The sequence below is a fragment of the Solea senegalensis genome, linkage group LG14 (assembly GCF_019176455.1).
Source record: "Solea senegalensis isolate Sse05_10M linkage group LG14, IFAPA_SoseM_1, whole genome shotgun sequence".
NCBI classification, from domain to species: Eukaryota; Metazoa; Chordata; class Actinopteri; order Pleuronectiformes; family Soleidae; genus Solea; species Solea senegalensis.
The window spans coordinates 20,696,887-20,713,230 of NC_058034.1; the positions used below are offsets into that span (position 1 = coordinate 20,696,887).

At 41.8% G+C, this 16,344-nt stretch overlaps 1 protein-coding gene across 2 annotated transcripts in view; it reads left to right on the plus strand.

Annotated features, from left to right (window-relative positions):
- Nucleotides 1-14,377, plus strand: part of arhgap39 (Rho GTPase activating protein 39) — a 76,434-nt gene extending 62,057 nt beyond the window's left edge. For both annotated transcript variants that reach the window (XM_044043878.1, XM_044043877.1), the window contains exons 4-11: nucleotides 840-1,004; nucleotides 2,563-2,748; nucleotides 5,925-6,138; nucleotides 10,076-10,149; nucleotides 11,095-11,294; nucleotides 11,512-11,603; nucleotides 11,756-11,925; nucleotides 12,369-14,377. In XM_044043878.1, the coding sequence (XP_043899813.1) occupies nucleotides 840-1,004; nucleotides 2,563-2,748; nucleotides 5,925-6,138; nucleotides 10,076-10,149; nucleotides 11,095-11,294; nucleotides 11,512-11,603; nucleotides 11,756-11,925; nucleotides 12,369-12,563 (1,296 nt within the window). In that variant the 3' untranslated portion in view covers nucleotides 12,564-14,377. The remainder of the gene's footprint in view (nucleotides 1-839; nucleotides 1,005-2,562; nucleotides 2,749-5,924; nucleotides 6,139-10,075; nucleotides 10,150-11,094; nucleotides 11,295-11,511; nucleotides 11,604-11,755; nucleotides 11,926-12,368) is intronic.
- The last annotated feature ends 1,967 nt before the right edge of the window (nucleotides 14,378-16,344 follow it).

The following is a 16,344-nucleotide window of genomic DNA, read 5'->3' on the forward strand; positions in this document are numbered from 1 at the left end:
TGACACGACTTTTACATGGCTCACTTTTTTGATTATACTGTGCTTCAAAGTGATGTTTTGCCTCATTAGGTTATTAGGACAGGTTTTTGGTCTGTAATTAAAGTCAGTAATTATACACAAAACCATGTAAAACACACACACACACATGTTTTTATAGCATTCATAGCATTCATTGACATAATGCAATCCCTAGCCCCTTACACTAACCTTAAGAATCACAAAGTGCCTAACCCGAAAACCAGGTCTTAATCCTCAAAAATCAATTTTTAGGGGTATCAGAATGTGAGGACCAGCCCAAATGTCCTCACTTCCTTAGGTATATAAGTTTTTTGGTGCTCACAAAGATACACACACACACACACACACACACACACACAGTAACTGTGTCATAATTAAACAGCAGCATCCAACTCTCATTTGTGAGGATGAGTAAAAAAAAGCCACCTCCTCTAATGTAATCTGGTTTTTTGTCTTAAAAAAGGCTCATGTGGAGTTTTTTGTCTTAAAAAAGGCTCATGTGGAGTTTTGAAATCATTTGTTTTTGAAATATCTTACAAATCATCTTGAAAAGATTGTGTCTATAAATACTGACAGCGTTTGACGAGCTTCATGTTCAGGGTTTTTTGGCCGCTGTTGATCCATCGCTGTAACTTTTTTTTTTTTTTCATTTTAATCAAGCTGGTGAAGAATAAATGGACTCTTTGTTGCTCTGAAATAACCTTGTGGATGTTGACGCATTAACACGTCAGTAATAATCTCAGTCAGCTTTCTCTGCTGCCACACAAACTTTCAGCTCTCCGCTTCCTCTCTCTCTGCCTGTCTGTCTGTCTGCTCGTCAGTCGGAGGACCTCGGAGCCTGCGCCCAGTTCGAGGCCAGTCGAAATGCCAGGAACATGATGCCGAGCGCCAGCTGTGGCATCTTCCCCGAATTCACCCTGAGGAAGCCGTCCTCGGAGACCGACATCGAGAACTGGGCGTCCAAGCACTTCAACAAACACACACAGGTACTGAGGAGTGTGTGCGTGTGTGTGTGTGTGTGTGTGTGATGTGTCTGTATGACATCATACACATCACGTCTCGTCAGTGATGTCACCGTCTCTCACGTTAAGTGCACTTCTCAGATTCAGCTCACGTGTCCCACATTAAAGTGCTCATTTAACAGAAGCCGTGTCATGTTACGAGTTTTCGCAAACATTTATCGCAAAATTCAACAAAAAAATTGCCCTAAGAAACCGTGTGAACGTAGGAGTAGCAGTAGGTGGCGCTGAAGTCCATTATGTTAAGAACAGGGATGGTTCAATATCACTTTTTGTGTCCGATAACGAAGTCACGACCTCAAGTGTCTGCCAATAACGATGTCACGTTTGTGCTGGTGCAAATTTCACGAGATGAAATTCTCTGACTGTGTAACAAATATTCTTCTCTTATGGAGAAGAAAAAAGCAACACATAACATGACTCTGCATTTTCACAGTCTAAGGACTCAAAGTTATATTTCTTTTTTTATTTATTAAAGTTATAAGAACTTTTTTTATTGTTAACTATCAAAACAAATGCTTTTATTTTGAAATTCCACTAAATATTGTCAAAAACTATCGTTATTAGTATATAGCGGGATTCAATTTTAAGCTTAAAATGTCCCACCTCTACTGAGCAGTTGTTTTTTCTCTCCTGACCAGAGGAGACATTCAGTGTGTGATTCTATCAGATTTTAAATTTTTATTTTGCTGATATACGATATGTTGATTTTGACCAGAACAGGACTGATGCTAAGCATTGGCAGGTACCATTTTATACAGATCTAGAAAGTAATTTAAAGTGCCGTATGTAAAACACAGGTCATGTCAGGTCGTTATTCCAAAGTAATTAATGATATCTGAAATAGAAATTTGACCGATGAGGATTAAATTGTAGATATTTGAAATGGAATTATGAATAATTGCTGATTAGCTCATAAATGTTAAAATGGTCCTAAAAAAGGGAACAAAATTGTTTACATGCACTCACACAAACACTATTTCCTCACACGTCTGAATTACTGATTACACTGTAAATATTGACATTCAAGATATTGACCCTTGACCCCTACGAGGAGCTGCACTGGCGTAATGGTTCAGTCAATAACAGTGTCCAACAGGTTCATAAAAAAACCCACAGCATCCATCGATTATTTTTTTTTTACGACCGTTCAGTAACAAGAATTGTTATTAATATCCTTAAAGATTCTAATCTTTAACAATATGTAAACTTTAACAATATTGACTACGACTGAGGAGGAAATGTCACTCCCTGCTCCCCAATGGTGCGGTGAGACAGTGGTTGGCACAGATGACTCACAGCAGGAAGGTCTTGGGTTTGAACTCCAGTCTGTTCTCCGTCCTTTCTGTGTTGATTTCTCATGTTCTCTCCGTGTTTGTGTTTGTCTCCTCCCACCAAATCCTGCTAATCCGAGTCTGAGTTCTGACTACAAATGGAACGCAGCACTAGTTCTAGGAAGGTTCCTCGCCGAGGATTGCAGAAGTGACCTCATTTCCTCCTCTCGGTCTCTTTCCTTTTTCCTCAGGGTCTTTTCAGAAGAAAAGTGTCCATCGCAAACATGCTGGCCTGGAGCAGTGAACCCATCAAGAAGCCAATGATCATGACCTCGGACCGCCTCGTCAAGAAGGAGGCGGTCGACATCTTCAAGCTCGTCCAGACCTTCATGGGCGACCGTCGGTCCAAGGTCGACCCCCTCGCTGTGGCTCTGGAGGTGTGTGGATGCTGCACAAATCACCCACGCACACACCGTAAACTCCACTCAGACCTGGTTTAGCTAACATCCATTGTGTGATTGATATCCTCATCCTCAGTTACAGGATTTCGTCCATACAAGCAGATGTTGTGTTCGAAGCATCAATGATCAATGTGTCCTGCGATTCACATGAGCTGTAGCCGCGTCCTTTGCATCCACCGCTAAGAGTTTTTGTTTGGTTCCAACAAAAGGAAGGAAGTGCGTGGTCATACAGACAAAGACAAACGTCTCCATCCTCGCCCTCACTGAACCCAACTGTCCGTCCTCTGAGGAGTTGGGTACCTGGTTGGCGTGCAGACAGCGGCCAGGTAAAGGAGTGTGGGAAGCCAGATCCAATCTCATGTGGTCACAGGAGACATTTTAATGCCAGGTGTAAACAGTCTAACTTGTAATCGGGTCATTTAGGAAGGATGATGGATGGTCGAGCCCACTGTGATGCAGTGGGTGTATTTTAGAAACTTAAGGGCCAAGTACACATGGGAGGGAGCTCGTCAAACCATGTCCAACACTCAAGTCCTATCTTGCCAGTTTTCCCGATCTTTGGCCTTTCCCGAAATAAACGTTCTATCTAAGGAAGCGACAACGTATAAACTGTGGTTACTGTTGCCAGTGGCGTTCTTACTTGGACAGCAAGAGCCACGCTCCATCTAATTTGTGCAGCAGGTACCAAACCCACATAACCACAGCGTGACCATCTCACTGTTCACTGTTCTCCTCCGCATGTATAGTAAGTTATCCTGTTGCCTTGTCGTAGTCAGACTACGGCCTTAGCTCGATTAACCCTTCTGTTACCATCATTACTGTCACTCCTCCTAGACCACTTGTGATATCTAGAAAATTAAAAAATTATGGACTGGGTGATTTGTCCAAGGTGTGACTCCGCCTTTGGCCAAAGTGGTAGAAGATGGATGGATACCGGAAAGCTTTGCGCCCATGTACTTGTCATTACGGTAGACCCTCAGGTCATTACGGTAGACCCTCATGTCATTACGATAGACCCTCAGGTCATTACGGTAGACCCTCAGGTCATTACGGTAGAACCTCATGTCATTACGATAGACCCTCAGGTCATTACGGTAGACCCTCAGGTCATTATGGTAAAACCTCAGGTCATTACGCTAGACCCTCGACATCTTCAAGCTCGTCCAGACCTTCATGGGCGACCGTCGGTCCTTACGGTAGATGTCAGGTCATTACGGTAGACCCTCAGGTCATTACGGTAGAACCTCAGGTCATTATGGTAGAACCTCAGTATGGAAAAAGTGAAAGTTCAAAAATTATGGACTGGGCGATTTGTCCAAGGTGTGACTCCGCCTTTGGCCAAAGTGGTAGAAGATGGATGGATACCGGAAAGCTTTGCGCCGGTAGATCCTCAGGTCATTACGGTAGACCCTCATGTCATTACGGTAGACCCTCAGGTCATTACGGTAGAACCTCAGGTCATTACACTAGACCCTCAGGTCATTACGGTAGAACCTCAGGTCATTACGGTAGAACCTCAGGACTCCCACGGAACGACCATCCCAATACCAGACAAAGATTCAACAGCGCGTCACACATTTGTTTGTGACGTCAGCTTCTCAGTACTGTGATTCCTGAACAGTTGAAGAACTGCCAGGTATAGAAAAAGTGAAAGTTATCTTTGGAAAAAGACAATTCTACAGCCATAAAATTTAAAGAAATCTCTTTGTTGTTGTCTTCTTTGTCGTTTGGACACCATGGGCGTGATCCACATCTATTTCTGTGGCACTACAACATTTAGAGTTCACAAATGACGCCGTGTACTTTCAAGGACGGGAAAAATAAAGCAACAGCTCTGTCTCCGTGTGAACGAGACCTAAACTCCAAAATCATAATGAAATGATCTCCTCCTCCTCCTCCTCCTCCTCTCTGCGGCACAGCTAAAGAGTGACATGCCGCGTCACACTGTGCAGCCGCGCATGCCCTTGTTCACAGTGCGACTTTGAGAGGAAGCATTTTTTTTAAAAACACAGAGAGCCTCGTTTATAAAACTGTGTGGAGAGTTAACGCGCTTAACAAACACACACCACACAACATTATGGATGTTTTCTTTTATAAAATTGCACTTGTCGTGATGGAAGTGTTCGCTCACCCACAATCATCCACAAATAATCAACGCTCACAGAGGAACAAAAAAGACTGGACAGTGAAGCAGACGGACAGACAGACTCTGCAGTGGTAATAACACCGGACAGTAAACACTTTCTTTGCCAGAGTGGCTTCACGCTTCGTCGCCGGACACATTTGCAGAACTATTATGAAACATTTAAATCACCTCTTCATACACGGCCGTACATGTTTTAAACCCCTGAAATTTAATGAGGTCATTAGTCGTGTCGGGTTCCACCAGGTTTTCATACAGGGAGCGAGCTCCGGTGAAGCGGCACAACCAGGAGTTTGATAATAGTTACAGGAATAAATCACACACATAAATGGAAGAATATCTACCGTAATATCATAACTACAATTATTTTTGCATTAGTGTATAATCAGCTGAGACTAATGGTCACTGTGGTTTTGTTACCATAGAAACAGTCTACAGTAGCCTTAGAAGGACAAAACAATGTAAATTTAAGTCAAATGTCCTTGAGATGACCTACACAATGCTAAACCTTGCTGATACGAGGTATTTCCAATATGTGCTATGAAGAAAACATCAGCACATACTAAAAAGTAAGTAAAAATATGACAAAAAAGGAGCAGAAAGAAGTCTATACTGATTTCCCTCATCTCCCAAGTTATTTACACTCTGAACATCCAGCCAGTGCTTAAATAAACCATCAATAAACAACGTAATTTAAACAACACAAACATAAATCAGCTCCCTCAACATAATCTCTTAAAAGCCTTGTATTCATTATTTTAAAGTGCTTTGCTGCAACTCGTCGTCACATCTGTGCCACAAACTCAGACTCTTTTCATAGTTGTACAAACACAAAACACTTTTGATATTATATTATTATTATTTTCCCCTATTAGTACATGGATCAGATCACATATACACTGCTTTTCAGGTGTAAAACAGTGGTAGTTCAGCTCCAGAGTACAGTTTACAGTCGTGATTCTTATTATTTATTTACTTAGACTCACCCCTCTCTGCTCGTCTCCGTCAGATTGTGGTGCGTGGGTGGAGTAACCAGGGCCTCCGCGACGAGCTCTACATCCAGCTTTGTCGTCAGACCACGGAGAACTTTCGCTACGACAGTCTGGAGCGAGGCTGGGAGCTGATGGCGATCTGTCTGGCCTTCTTCCCCCCGACGCCGCGCTTCCACGCCTACCTGGAGGGCTACATCTACCGACACATGGACCCGCTCAATGACACCAAGGGTGAGGAAGCAACACAGCATTATGTGCTCACAGCAATGACTAGAACAGATCAAAGTTTTCTCATGTTCTACACTAATACAGGCTAAATTCAGTTATGGAGATCCACAAGGTACAATGCTGGGACCGATACTTTTCACCTTACATATGCTTCCTTTAGGCTTCCTTTTGGTCTGGTGCTATACAAATACATTAAAATGTAATTATTTAGACACTTGTGGTCTCCAGAGGATGTGTTTCCATGTTCTGGTTTATTTGGTAAACTGTTATATCGTTGGTTTGTGGACAAGAATGCTGTCATTTTGTGGTTTTGGGAACATTTTATCACCGTCTTGTGAATTAAATAACTTAGAATAATTTAGAAAACACTTAAAATATTTATTAAAAATGGAAATAAGTGTTAGCTACTGTCCAATATTCAAGATAACATGTTGTGTTGTGTGTTATGGGTCAATAAAAACAGTATAATTAGGTTTTTTTAAGAGGAGGATGGTTCCAGAACGTTAGGACATTTTCCCTGAGGTCTTTTCTGTAGTGAAATTTTACACAATATTTTTCATTCTAATCTCACAACAGATGTAGATACACACACATTTTCTTTATTGTGTGAAAATTAATTAACATAATAACGGGTTGGACCGTGAAGGTTCCAAAATGAAAATGAAACGTAGAACCGGACAGAGACAAATTTGTATCAAAAAGAGGTTTTTAGTTTAAAACATTCTGACATGGACCAAACAAGTTACTGCTACAAGAATGTAAGAATAATCGTTGGATTTTTGTGTGTTTGCCAATATCTGATAACAAATTTTAATGCTGATAACGTTTTGCATCCTTCCACATAAAACATACTGTCTTTGATCGGATCACATCTAATCTCACAGTCCCAGAGTAGAAAACGCAGCATTTCTGAGTGTGTAAAAACACAATTTTCACGAAAACAACTTGAAAAATTATTATTTGATATTAAAATCGTCTCACCGCAGCCTCGCCAATGCAATTAGACGGATTCTGCATTTGAAGTGGTTCATAAGAGAGAGAGAGAGAGAGAAGGTTGTTATTGTAATGTGGGGAACATTGATCGGATGCACACTCACGACAGTCTTTGGGGAAATCCAGGGTTACAATATCGGACAAGAGGGAAGCTGATACAGACATAAAATGCAACAAACATCACTTATTACTCTTTATTCTTAACAGAAAATCAATCACCCAAATCAAAGCCATGCAGAGCGCCCCCTGCGGGTGAGAGATGCTTGATATGCTTAATAAGGCACAACATGCAACAAGTCAGCAGGAGACACAGTAAAACACAGTAAAAAAATTAAAACAATGTGTTTCTGTCTCTGCTCTTTAATGTCAGAGTACAGCCAGGCTGTGCTGGTGCTCTGCTGCCCCCCACAGGCAGACAGGGTGAACAGCACAGTGTAGTCCCCCCACAGGTGTCTCACAGATAATGTAGGGCAGCGGCTTTATAGGTTGCTCATGATGGATAATGAGGTGTTGACCAGTGTAAGCACAGATTGCATCAGAAATCACAGCCAAACTTCTTTGTTTCCTCTGTGTTTGTCTGGTTTTACGTGAAAAATAAAGACTTTTTTTTATATATATATATTTAAATGACAGTGTGTACTAGATAGATAGATAGATAGATATTGATCAAGTTTTAAAGGTTTAAATTTTTTCAATGAGAGAAAACACTATTTATAGATATACCATAAATAAATAAATAATATGTGGCTTTATTCCAAAAAAAAACCCTTCAAAATGAATTACATTTGACTTAATTAATGTACTCAAGTAAAGCTGTAACAATCAATAGATTTATTATTGATGTGTGTTTTAAAAAAATGTGAATATGATCTGGTTTCTTTGTTGGTTCGTGGACTAGAATGTTGACATGTTTCACCATTTTATGATTTTAAGTAGTTTAGTAATAAGTTTAATAATAAGCTCTTGGCCAGGTCACCCTTGGAAAAAAGACTTGGATCTCAATGGGTTGGTTTTTTTTACCTGGTAAAATAAAGTTTAAATAAAATAATAAAAGAAAAGAAAATACTACCGTCCTACATTCAAGATAATATTTGTATGGATACAATTTTTTGTGTTATAGGTCAATAAATATAGTATAATTAGATTTTTATATATACACATATATGATCATTCAGTGGCGAACCGTGAGCACTACAGCTGGATTAAATCTTGAGTTAACGATGACAAGTAAACATTAACACATTAACTTCATAAAACTGGAGACCATTATGGCAACATAGCTGAAATTAAATAAACATACTCAGTGCAAACATAGCCAAAATCTGGAAGTATAAAATGAGGTCACCCCGTGACGCTGCTGACACCAACACCGAGGCTCATTTCATCACCATGGACAGCGCTATGAAATCAAGGCGCACAACAAACCACACATTGACAAATAAATTCACGAGTATCCTCAAACTACAATACAATTTCAAATGCACAAGCTGGTAATATAAAGACTATTTTTTAAGATACAATGAAGTGTGGTGTGCCCGGTTATAAGCTAAGCTTAAGCTATGGTTATTATCCCTGGCACTTTTATAAACAAAGTGACGCCCTTGATGTGTCTTACAACATAGACCTACCTTACATGAAAACGAAATCCATTCGTCGGTCTTTCCTTGTGAAGTGGGCGATGGCAGCGTAGTAAAGTGTGTCCTTTGACTTGAGCTCCAAAAGAAGTCCTTTCTCTATGGACATCAGTACCAAAGGCGATCCTGTCCGGTAGTGTTTCTGGCGTGCGTCTTAATTGGCTTCAGAGCCGAGTAAGACCGCTCCACGGGGGAGGGGAGGCAGGTGAGGGGATACAGCTGCGGCATGCTCTCTGTCAGCTCGTTAAGTGTCAGAAAGTGCAGCAGGTCTGATGGGCTCCTTGCCTCAAAGTTTGCCAAAGTTTGTACATGACTGTCAGTTCAATGTTGAGCCTGCGGAAGTCAAAGTCTGTAGCTTTCGCAGCCTGTAGCTTTCACTGTGCAGCTTCCGGTATGCTGTGCGCACATCTCCAACTAATAAGAATTTTCGGTCCTGAAAAGCCTTTCCACTTTCATAACCTTTTCTTTTCATTCGGGTTCTGGAGTTGAACTTCCATTGTTTTAATACTTGACGTTTTTCTGTGAAAAGGCCGCCTTGACAAAGGCAATGCTATCAAGCTAGCCACAACATCGCTCTCTCAGCACTCTGGGGGGGCGTGTCGTGTGGCTGTGGTCTGCAGTTCGACCTGCACTGTTCGGACTTCACGAAGGCCGAGGATCGTGAAAGGATAAACAAGGATCGTCAAACCGTGATCGGTCAATTTTCCCATCGCTTTCCAAACCAAAACACACAGCTTGGACTTCTCCGGGATTCGAGAAGTCCTAACCAATGAATGAACCAGCTAACTGGGCCTAATAGAGACGGACGATTCTGATTGGATAACATGTTTCAGGACAGTAACCCTTTCATTGCTGATGGGAACTTGACAGTAAACTTAACTTTAGAACATAGATGAGAGAAAACGTATTAAATGTATTGTATTAAATTAAATGACATACATGTTTTAAATATATATATATGTATACATTATTATATAAATTATTTAATACTCATATTTTTTGGTCCAGAATTAATGTTGGGCGTTGAGGCGTAGAAGGCCCTGACGGTTCCCCACTGATCATTTATTTATTCATTTACATCACATTTTGCCGTTTCTTTCCCTCTTCTGTGATTTTCCTAACTCTCCGTCAACGTCGTCAAAGCCACTTAACAGAATTTTCCGAATGCCTTGGGAAAAATTGGCAGTTTGAATGAAACAAATCTGGATTATGCTGTAATCTGGTTTCATGGCCTCCACTCCTCTGTGTAGATGAAGTGCTCATCAGGCTGACACGTTTCTGATCCGTCTTCTCGTCTCTCTGTTCTCTCTCAGGAGTGGCCATTAGCAGCTACGCTAAATACTGTCACAGGAAACTGACTAAAGCGGCTCTGACCGGCGCCAAGAAGGTAAGAAACCTCACTCTTCTATGGTTTCAGCTCATCCTCAGAGTTTAAAGGTCCAGTGTGTTAAAACTGTAACATTTGTCAGCGATTGAAGATTAAATCACCTGATTGTATTAATTCTTATTATTTTTTATTTTTATATCAGGAGCCGGGTCGGCTCGACAGAGGCTGCCATTTTGGACCGACCACGTTTTTACAGTAGAGTTACAGGGATATTCAGCTGCAACAGGCAACCTTCACCAATGAATGTTGTTAAATTTTACACACTTTATATTTAAATTATCTTAAGTTAAGTTAAATGAAACCAGGTCACCATGTCTCCAAGGAGCTATGGTGAGATGTAAATGGTTGGTTGCTTCATTTGTAATAATCTGGATTAATAAACAATATTCAACCAATGCAGATCATTAAAAAGTGTCAAATATCGGCCTGATTACTGAAGAGTCACACAGAAAGAGTTGTTGAGGACAAAATAGGATTTAAATGTTTTGTTCTGTGCAACATTTAGTGTCAGAAAATATCAGGGAAAACAAATATTAGTCACTTTAAAAAAATATACTTCGGTAAAAAAGTCTTAAAGCTAAAAACACAGATGTTGTTGTGTCTGAACGCAGTCTGGTAGAAGAAGCAGAGAAGAGTTTGTCTGCTACAGCAGCAGATTAATACCCACAGTCTGTTTGGAACATGTCACGTGTATTATGTCAGAGTGTGTCTGTGTGTGTGTGTGTGTGTGTGTGTGTGTTGGCAGGCAGCAGCTTGGCTCAGAGCCTGTGAATCATGTAGCAGCAAACAGAGAGCAGGTCACCAACAGAGATCATTTGTCACTTTTAGGACCCCGCGGTTTGACCGGTGTTCACGGTGTGAACAGACCTTTAATGAGCTGCACGTCCTGTGTCCTCTGCTCCCTCTGACGTCCATGTGTGTGTGTCGCTGTGTGTGTGTCCGCAGGGCCTGCAGAAACCCTGTCTGGAGGAGATCAAACACGCCAAGAACGCCATCTTCAGTCCATCCATGTTCGGCTCCTCCCTGGAGGAGGTGATGGCGCTGCAGAAGGAGAGGTATCCAGACCATCAGCTGCCCTGGGTGCAGACACGCCTCTCTGAGGAGGTTCTGGGTCTCAATGGAGACCAGACTGAAGGCATCTTCAGGTGAGAGGGAGTCAGGAGCAGAGACCACTGCCACTATCCACTATCGTCTCTTAGCTTTCAAACTTGTGATTTCACTGAACTCATCTTAGGAAGACGCAGAGAAAATGTTTGTTTCACTTCTCATCCAAGAGACTTCTTAATCTTAATCACAGATTATAAATACTAAATCAAACCACAGTGCACAGTGTAAACATCCTATGTGACCTTTGACCTGCAGGGTACCAGGGGACATAGATGAAGTGAATGCCCTCAAGCTGCAAGTGGATCAGTGGAAAATCCCCACAGGACTGGAGGACCCACACATCCCAGGTTAATACACAAACACACACAAATCTAATCCCACTATAAACCTCATTCTAACCCTAAAACCAGGACTTAACCCTTAAAAAGCCCTGTACACACACACACACACACAGACACGAGGGCTCACCCCGTCTGTCTCTGTCTGTGTGTCCTCTCAGCGTCTCTGCTGAAGCTCTGGTACAGGGAACTGGAGGAGCCGCTGATCCCTCACGAGTTCTACGATGAGTGCATCAGTCACTATGACAACCCAGAGGCAGCTGTGAACGTGGTGCTGGGTCTGCCACACATCAACAAACTGGTGCTCTGCTACCTCATCCGCTTCCTACAGGTATCACGCACGCACGAAACCAGAACTCCCGACCCTAGACCTAAATTAAATACAACCTCCTTTGTTTTTGCTTATTTTCAATTTTCAATACAAGTTAAATGGATAGTTCAGGATCCAAATCATTGAGTGAAAATTGCTTCATGGCACTAAACACACATGAGATGAAGAAAGTGATAGTGTTATTTTTAGACGTAAAAAACAACCCTCCAAAACTGTAGGGGGCGCTCCGGAGAGAAAAAAGGTGAAAAAACTTTTGAGTGAGTTTTTAAATATAAGAGGTTAGAGGAAAAATATGGCATGTTAAAGATAAAAAGAGACAGCTGCTTTTCATAAGATATAATAAAAGAATTCAGGAAACACTTCAACAAAACCCCTGAACTATCCGTTTAAAAGCTCTTCCCTCAGGTTCAGGCTTCATATTCTCTCTCTCTCTCTCTGTGCAGGTATTTGCTCAGTCTGCCAACGTCACCATCACAAAGATGGATGTGAACAACCTGGCCATGGTGATGGCTCCAAACTGTCTGCGCTGCCAGTCCGACGACCCCAGGGTGATTTTTGAGAACACACGCAAGGAGATGTCCTTCATCCGGGTGCTGATCCAGCGGCTGGACACCAGCTTCATGGATGGAATCCTATAGCCCCGCCTCCCTGACACACACAAACACACACATTGACCCCGCCTCCTCTACGCGCCCTTTAACCCCGCCCATGACAGACGCGTACACACTCGCCCAGCACAGGAACATCACCTGCCGCTGGGTGAATACCTCACATCTCCAACACGTACGCTCTCCCGCTGGATCCAACAGAACCGACGCGACGTTCTGTCCACTGTACAGTACATTTATGAGTTTCCTTTTCTTTTCTACTTCTCTTGGTGTCACCCTCGTAACGGACGTTGACTGACAGTATTCTGAGTTTGTTCATATAGTTACTGTGTGTGCCTTCACATACACCAACACCAACAGACTGTACACATGAGAGCGTGAAGGAATCAGCAGGGATCTCATCACGTCACCGCGGCTACGCACTAGCTTCACTCATTCATTCTGAGAGTCTGACTCGTGTGTGTTAACTGGTTGTTGTCCCCCTCCCCACCCCCAGTGCTCACACACACACACACACACACACAGTAAATGTGCACATGTCTTACACAAGGATGCGAGAGCAGGAAATTTGTGTGTCACACTCTGGTGAAAGCCTGATTTATACTCTGCTGTGTGAGAGAAATGTTTCACATGCTGCGTGGCTCTATATTGGAAATATAATCACTAATATTTCCATAAAAACTGAACTATTGCCCTAATTTAACAGCTTCAGAGTCATTGTGATGGTTAAATGTCCATAATTCAGTTTTTACTCGTAAAAAGTTTGATGAAAAGTTGTATTTTTGCTGTCGTTTACAGTGACGGGGCCTGCTAGCTTGTTTACCAGCTTGTTTTGAGGCTTGTATTTTGTTGCACTCAAGTCAGTGAAAATTGCTTCATGGCACTAAACACACACAAGATGAAGGAAGTGATAGTGTTATTTTTAGAGCGCCCCCTCCAAAACTGTAGGGAGCGCTCCGGAGAGAAAAAGGTGAAAAAAGTTCCACTCTAAGTTTACGACAAACTGACTGGAAGTTAAGGAGCTGGCTCATACTTAGCGGAAGTTGCTGTAGTCAACTTCTTTATCTATGACGCCCTTGTGTTGGTAGTTCCCGTCTCTGTGATGACGTTTCACCTCAAACTGATAAACCAAAACAACACTTCTCCTCCCTGTCGCTGAGTGTAAGGGACACCAAGTGTAAGGGACCAAGCAGCCCAAGTAAAAGGAAGTAGGCCTTTGAAAGAGGTCAAAAAAACACAACTATAACTCACAAGATAACAACTTCTTCTTCTTCTTCCTTGAGTTTAATGACAGCCAGTGATTATTTGAACAACAGAGTATAAATCAGGCTCAAGCATTCAGGGACCAGGTTTACTGAATCCTCTTGTCACTACTTCGGGGTTTTGGTTGTGTCTCAGACACTAGACTGAGAAGTGACGAGACGCTGTGTACGAGCTGAAGACGAAACTGAAGGTGCAAGGGTCAGAGCTCTGTCGGCCTTTCAGTCGCCGTGATGTGACGAGAACATGGACACTGAATCACAGCGGGTAGAGGTTCGACTTCTATACGTTCATACGCGCGCTCATTTAACTCATTTCGCTTTAGCGATTGACGGTGTAAGGACCACGGTCTCTCTGCAGCGCTCAAAAAAAGACGAGATTGAGTTTCGAACCAAAACCCTCACCAAATAAAACCACTCTGCTTGAGTCTGCGATATCTTAAGAACAAGTTTGCCACCTTATCTTGCCTTTTTTACATCCGTTTCCAACTGGAAACTGACGTCTGTGTCTATTTCTAAATCGCTCATTCCTCCCCCTGCACCAAAGTCCATAGAGAAAACCAGCAATTTTAACACCACAGCACACGGGAGTCGTCGATCCACTGCCGCCTCCAACAGCAACTTCAAATGTGTCATTTTATTACTTCTGTGTTTAAAATCCTTTGCTCAGATTTACCTCAGCGACAGAAACAACAAAGGAGGCAGCGGTGGAGCAGCAGCTCTGGAGCCCCTGTGAGCTAAAAACGCTGATTTTCTCTATGGGATTTGGTGCAGGATATTTAACGGTTTACACATCATCAGTTTACCGGCGAGATTAAACATGTTATTAAAGTATTGTAGACTTAAGCGGACGCGTCCATGTTCCAATCACGTCACACAAAGGTGGTGGACAGTCATGTGACACACATACTGTCCTGTAACGTGTGTGTATGTGTATGTGTGTGTGTGGCCTTCCTGCTCACTAATGCTTCGTGAACGTGTGCTCGTCTGTCTTACGTCCCAACATTACATCTGTGTTTATTGCGTCCCTCTGATATTTGTGCTGTATTTAACAGAGTTTCTATGTTTCTAACCTGTTCTTTTTTTATATATTTATATATATATATATAAATAAATATATATATATATATATATATATATATATATATGATTTAATTTATTTCTATTTATTTTGAGATCTCCTGTAATGCCTTCTCCAGATACAGTATTATAGACTCCTGTGAGTGAGTGTATGTGTTTTTGTTACGACACACGAGCGGATGTATGTGTGTCTGAGGATGTACTGTGTGTGTGAGCGAGTGTGTACTTTGTATTAATGTATGACTGTTAATGCCGCTGTACATTTTGATTTATTTGTGTGTGTGTTTCTTTTGTAAACACGACTGAACAGATGATTGTGAACACTTCATATACACACACACACACACACATACACACACACGAAAAAAACACTGGTGTCCAGGTGTCACTGTTAATCTTTGGCTACATTAACCTCTCGCTCTCTCTCGCGCTCTCTCTCTGTAAAGGGACAGTTTGGGATGTTTGAAGTGGGAATGTATGACGTACTTGTATATACATAGTCACTGTGTTTCATACTGCAAAGGGAGAAATAGAGGGGCCTGGAACAGCTGGGACAACTGATTTTTTTGCCGCTTAACAAAGGACTTAAGTCTCACCTATGTTAAGAATATGTTTGCAGCTTTATCTCGTCAGTTCACAGCATTTTGTGAACCCTCTTTCTTCCCCAATACAAAACTCTATTGACAAAACCGGCAATTTTACATCACAGCACACAGGGGTTGTTAATCCACGTCTGCCTCCATCAGTAAATTTAAATTATGAATTCATGAAATTCTTTAGAGAGTTTGGTGTTTGAAATCTTTGGTTTTCATATAACCTCAGTCACACAAACTCACCAAACAAGGCAGCAGTAGACCAGCAACTCCATTGTCCATGCAGGCTAAAATTGTTGATTTTCTCAGTGGGGTTTGGTGCAGGCAGTGAGCGGATGTCAGTCTCCTGCCAGAAAAGCTCGTTTAACTGTGAGATAAAGCAGCAAAGACATTGTTAAGATAGAGTAGACATAAGCTGATGTTGATTTTTAATGTGTTTTTAGTATGAAACACACTGACGATGTATAAGTACGTCATACAACACCACTTTAAAAAAGATCCTGATTGATCCCTTTAAGAGACTGTGATGAGTGTTTGTGTGTGATGTGCTGCTCACTCACACCAACATACACACTCCAGATTAATAACATGTATGTATATTGACACTGTACAGATGATGTAAAAATAAGTATGTAAAGAAAGGAGAGGGGGCGGAGCATCATAATGTGACAGTGGAAGAGACTGTGGCGGTTTCGTTCCTTTTTGTTTTCGAAAAACAACGTCTTGTTAAAGTGTAAATTTGATTCACACTGATGGACGTGGGCAGTGTGTGGACAGTTCAGGTCTAATGCTGTGTCTCAGAATGTGTGTCTTTAAAGCTACGATACGTGTAACTTGTTTTGAATCAACTGATGTGAGTCACTTCTTTTCTTTTTTGTG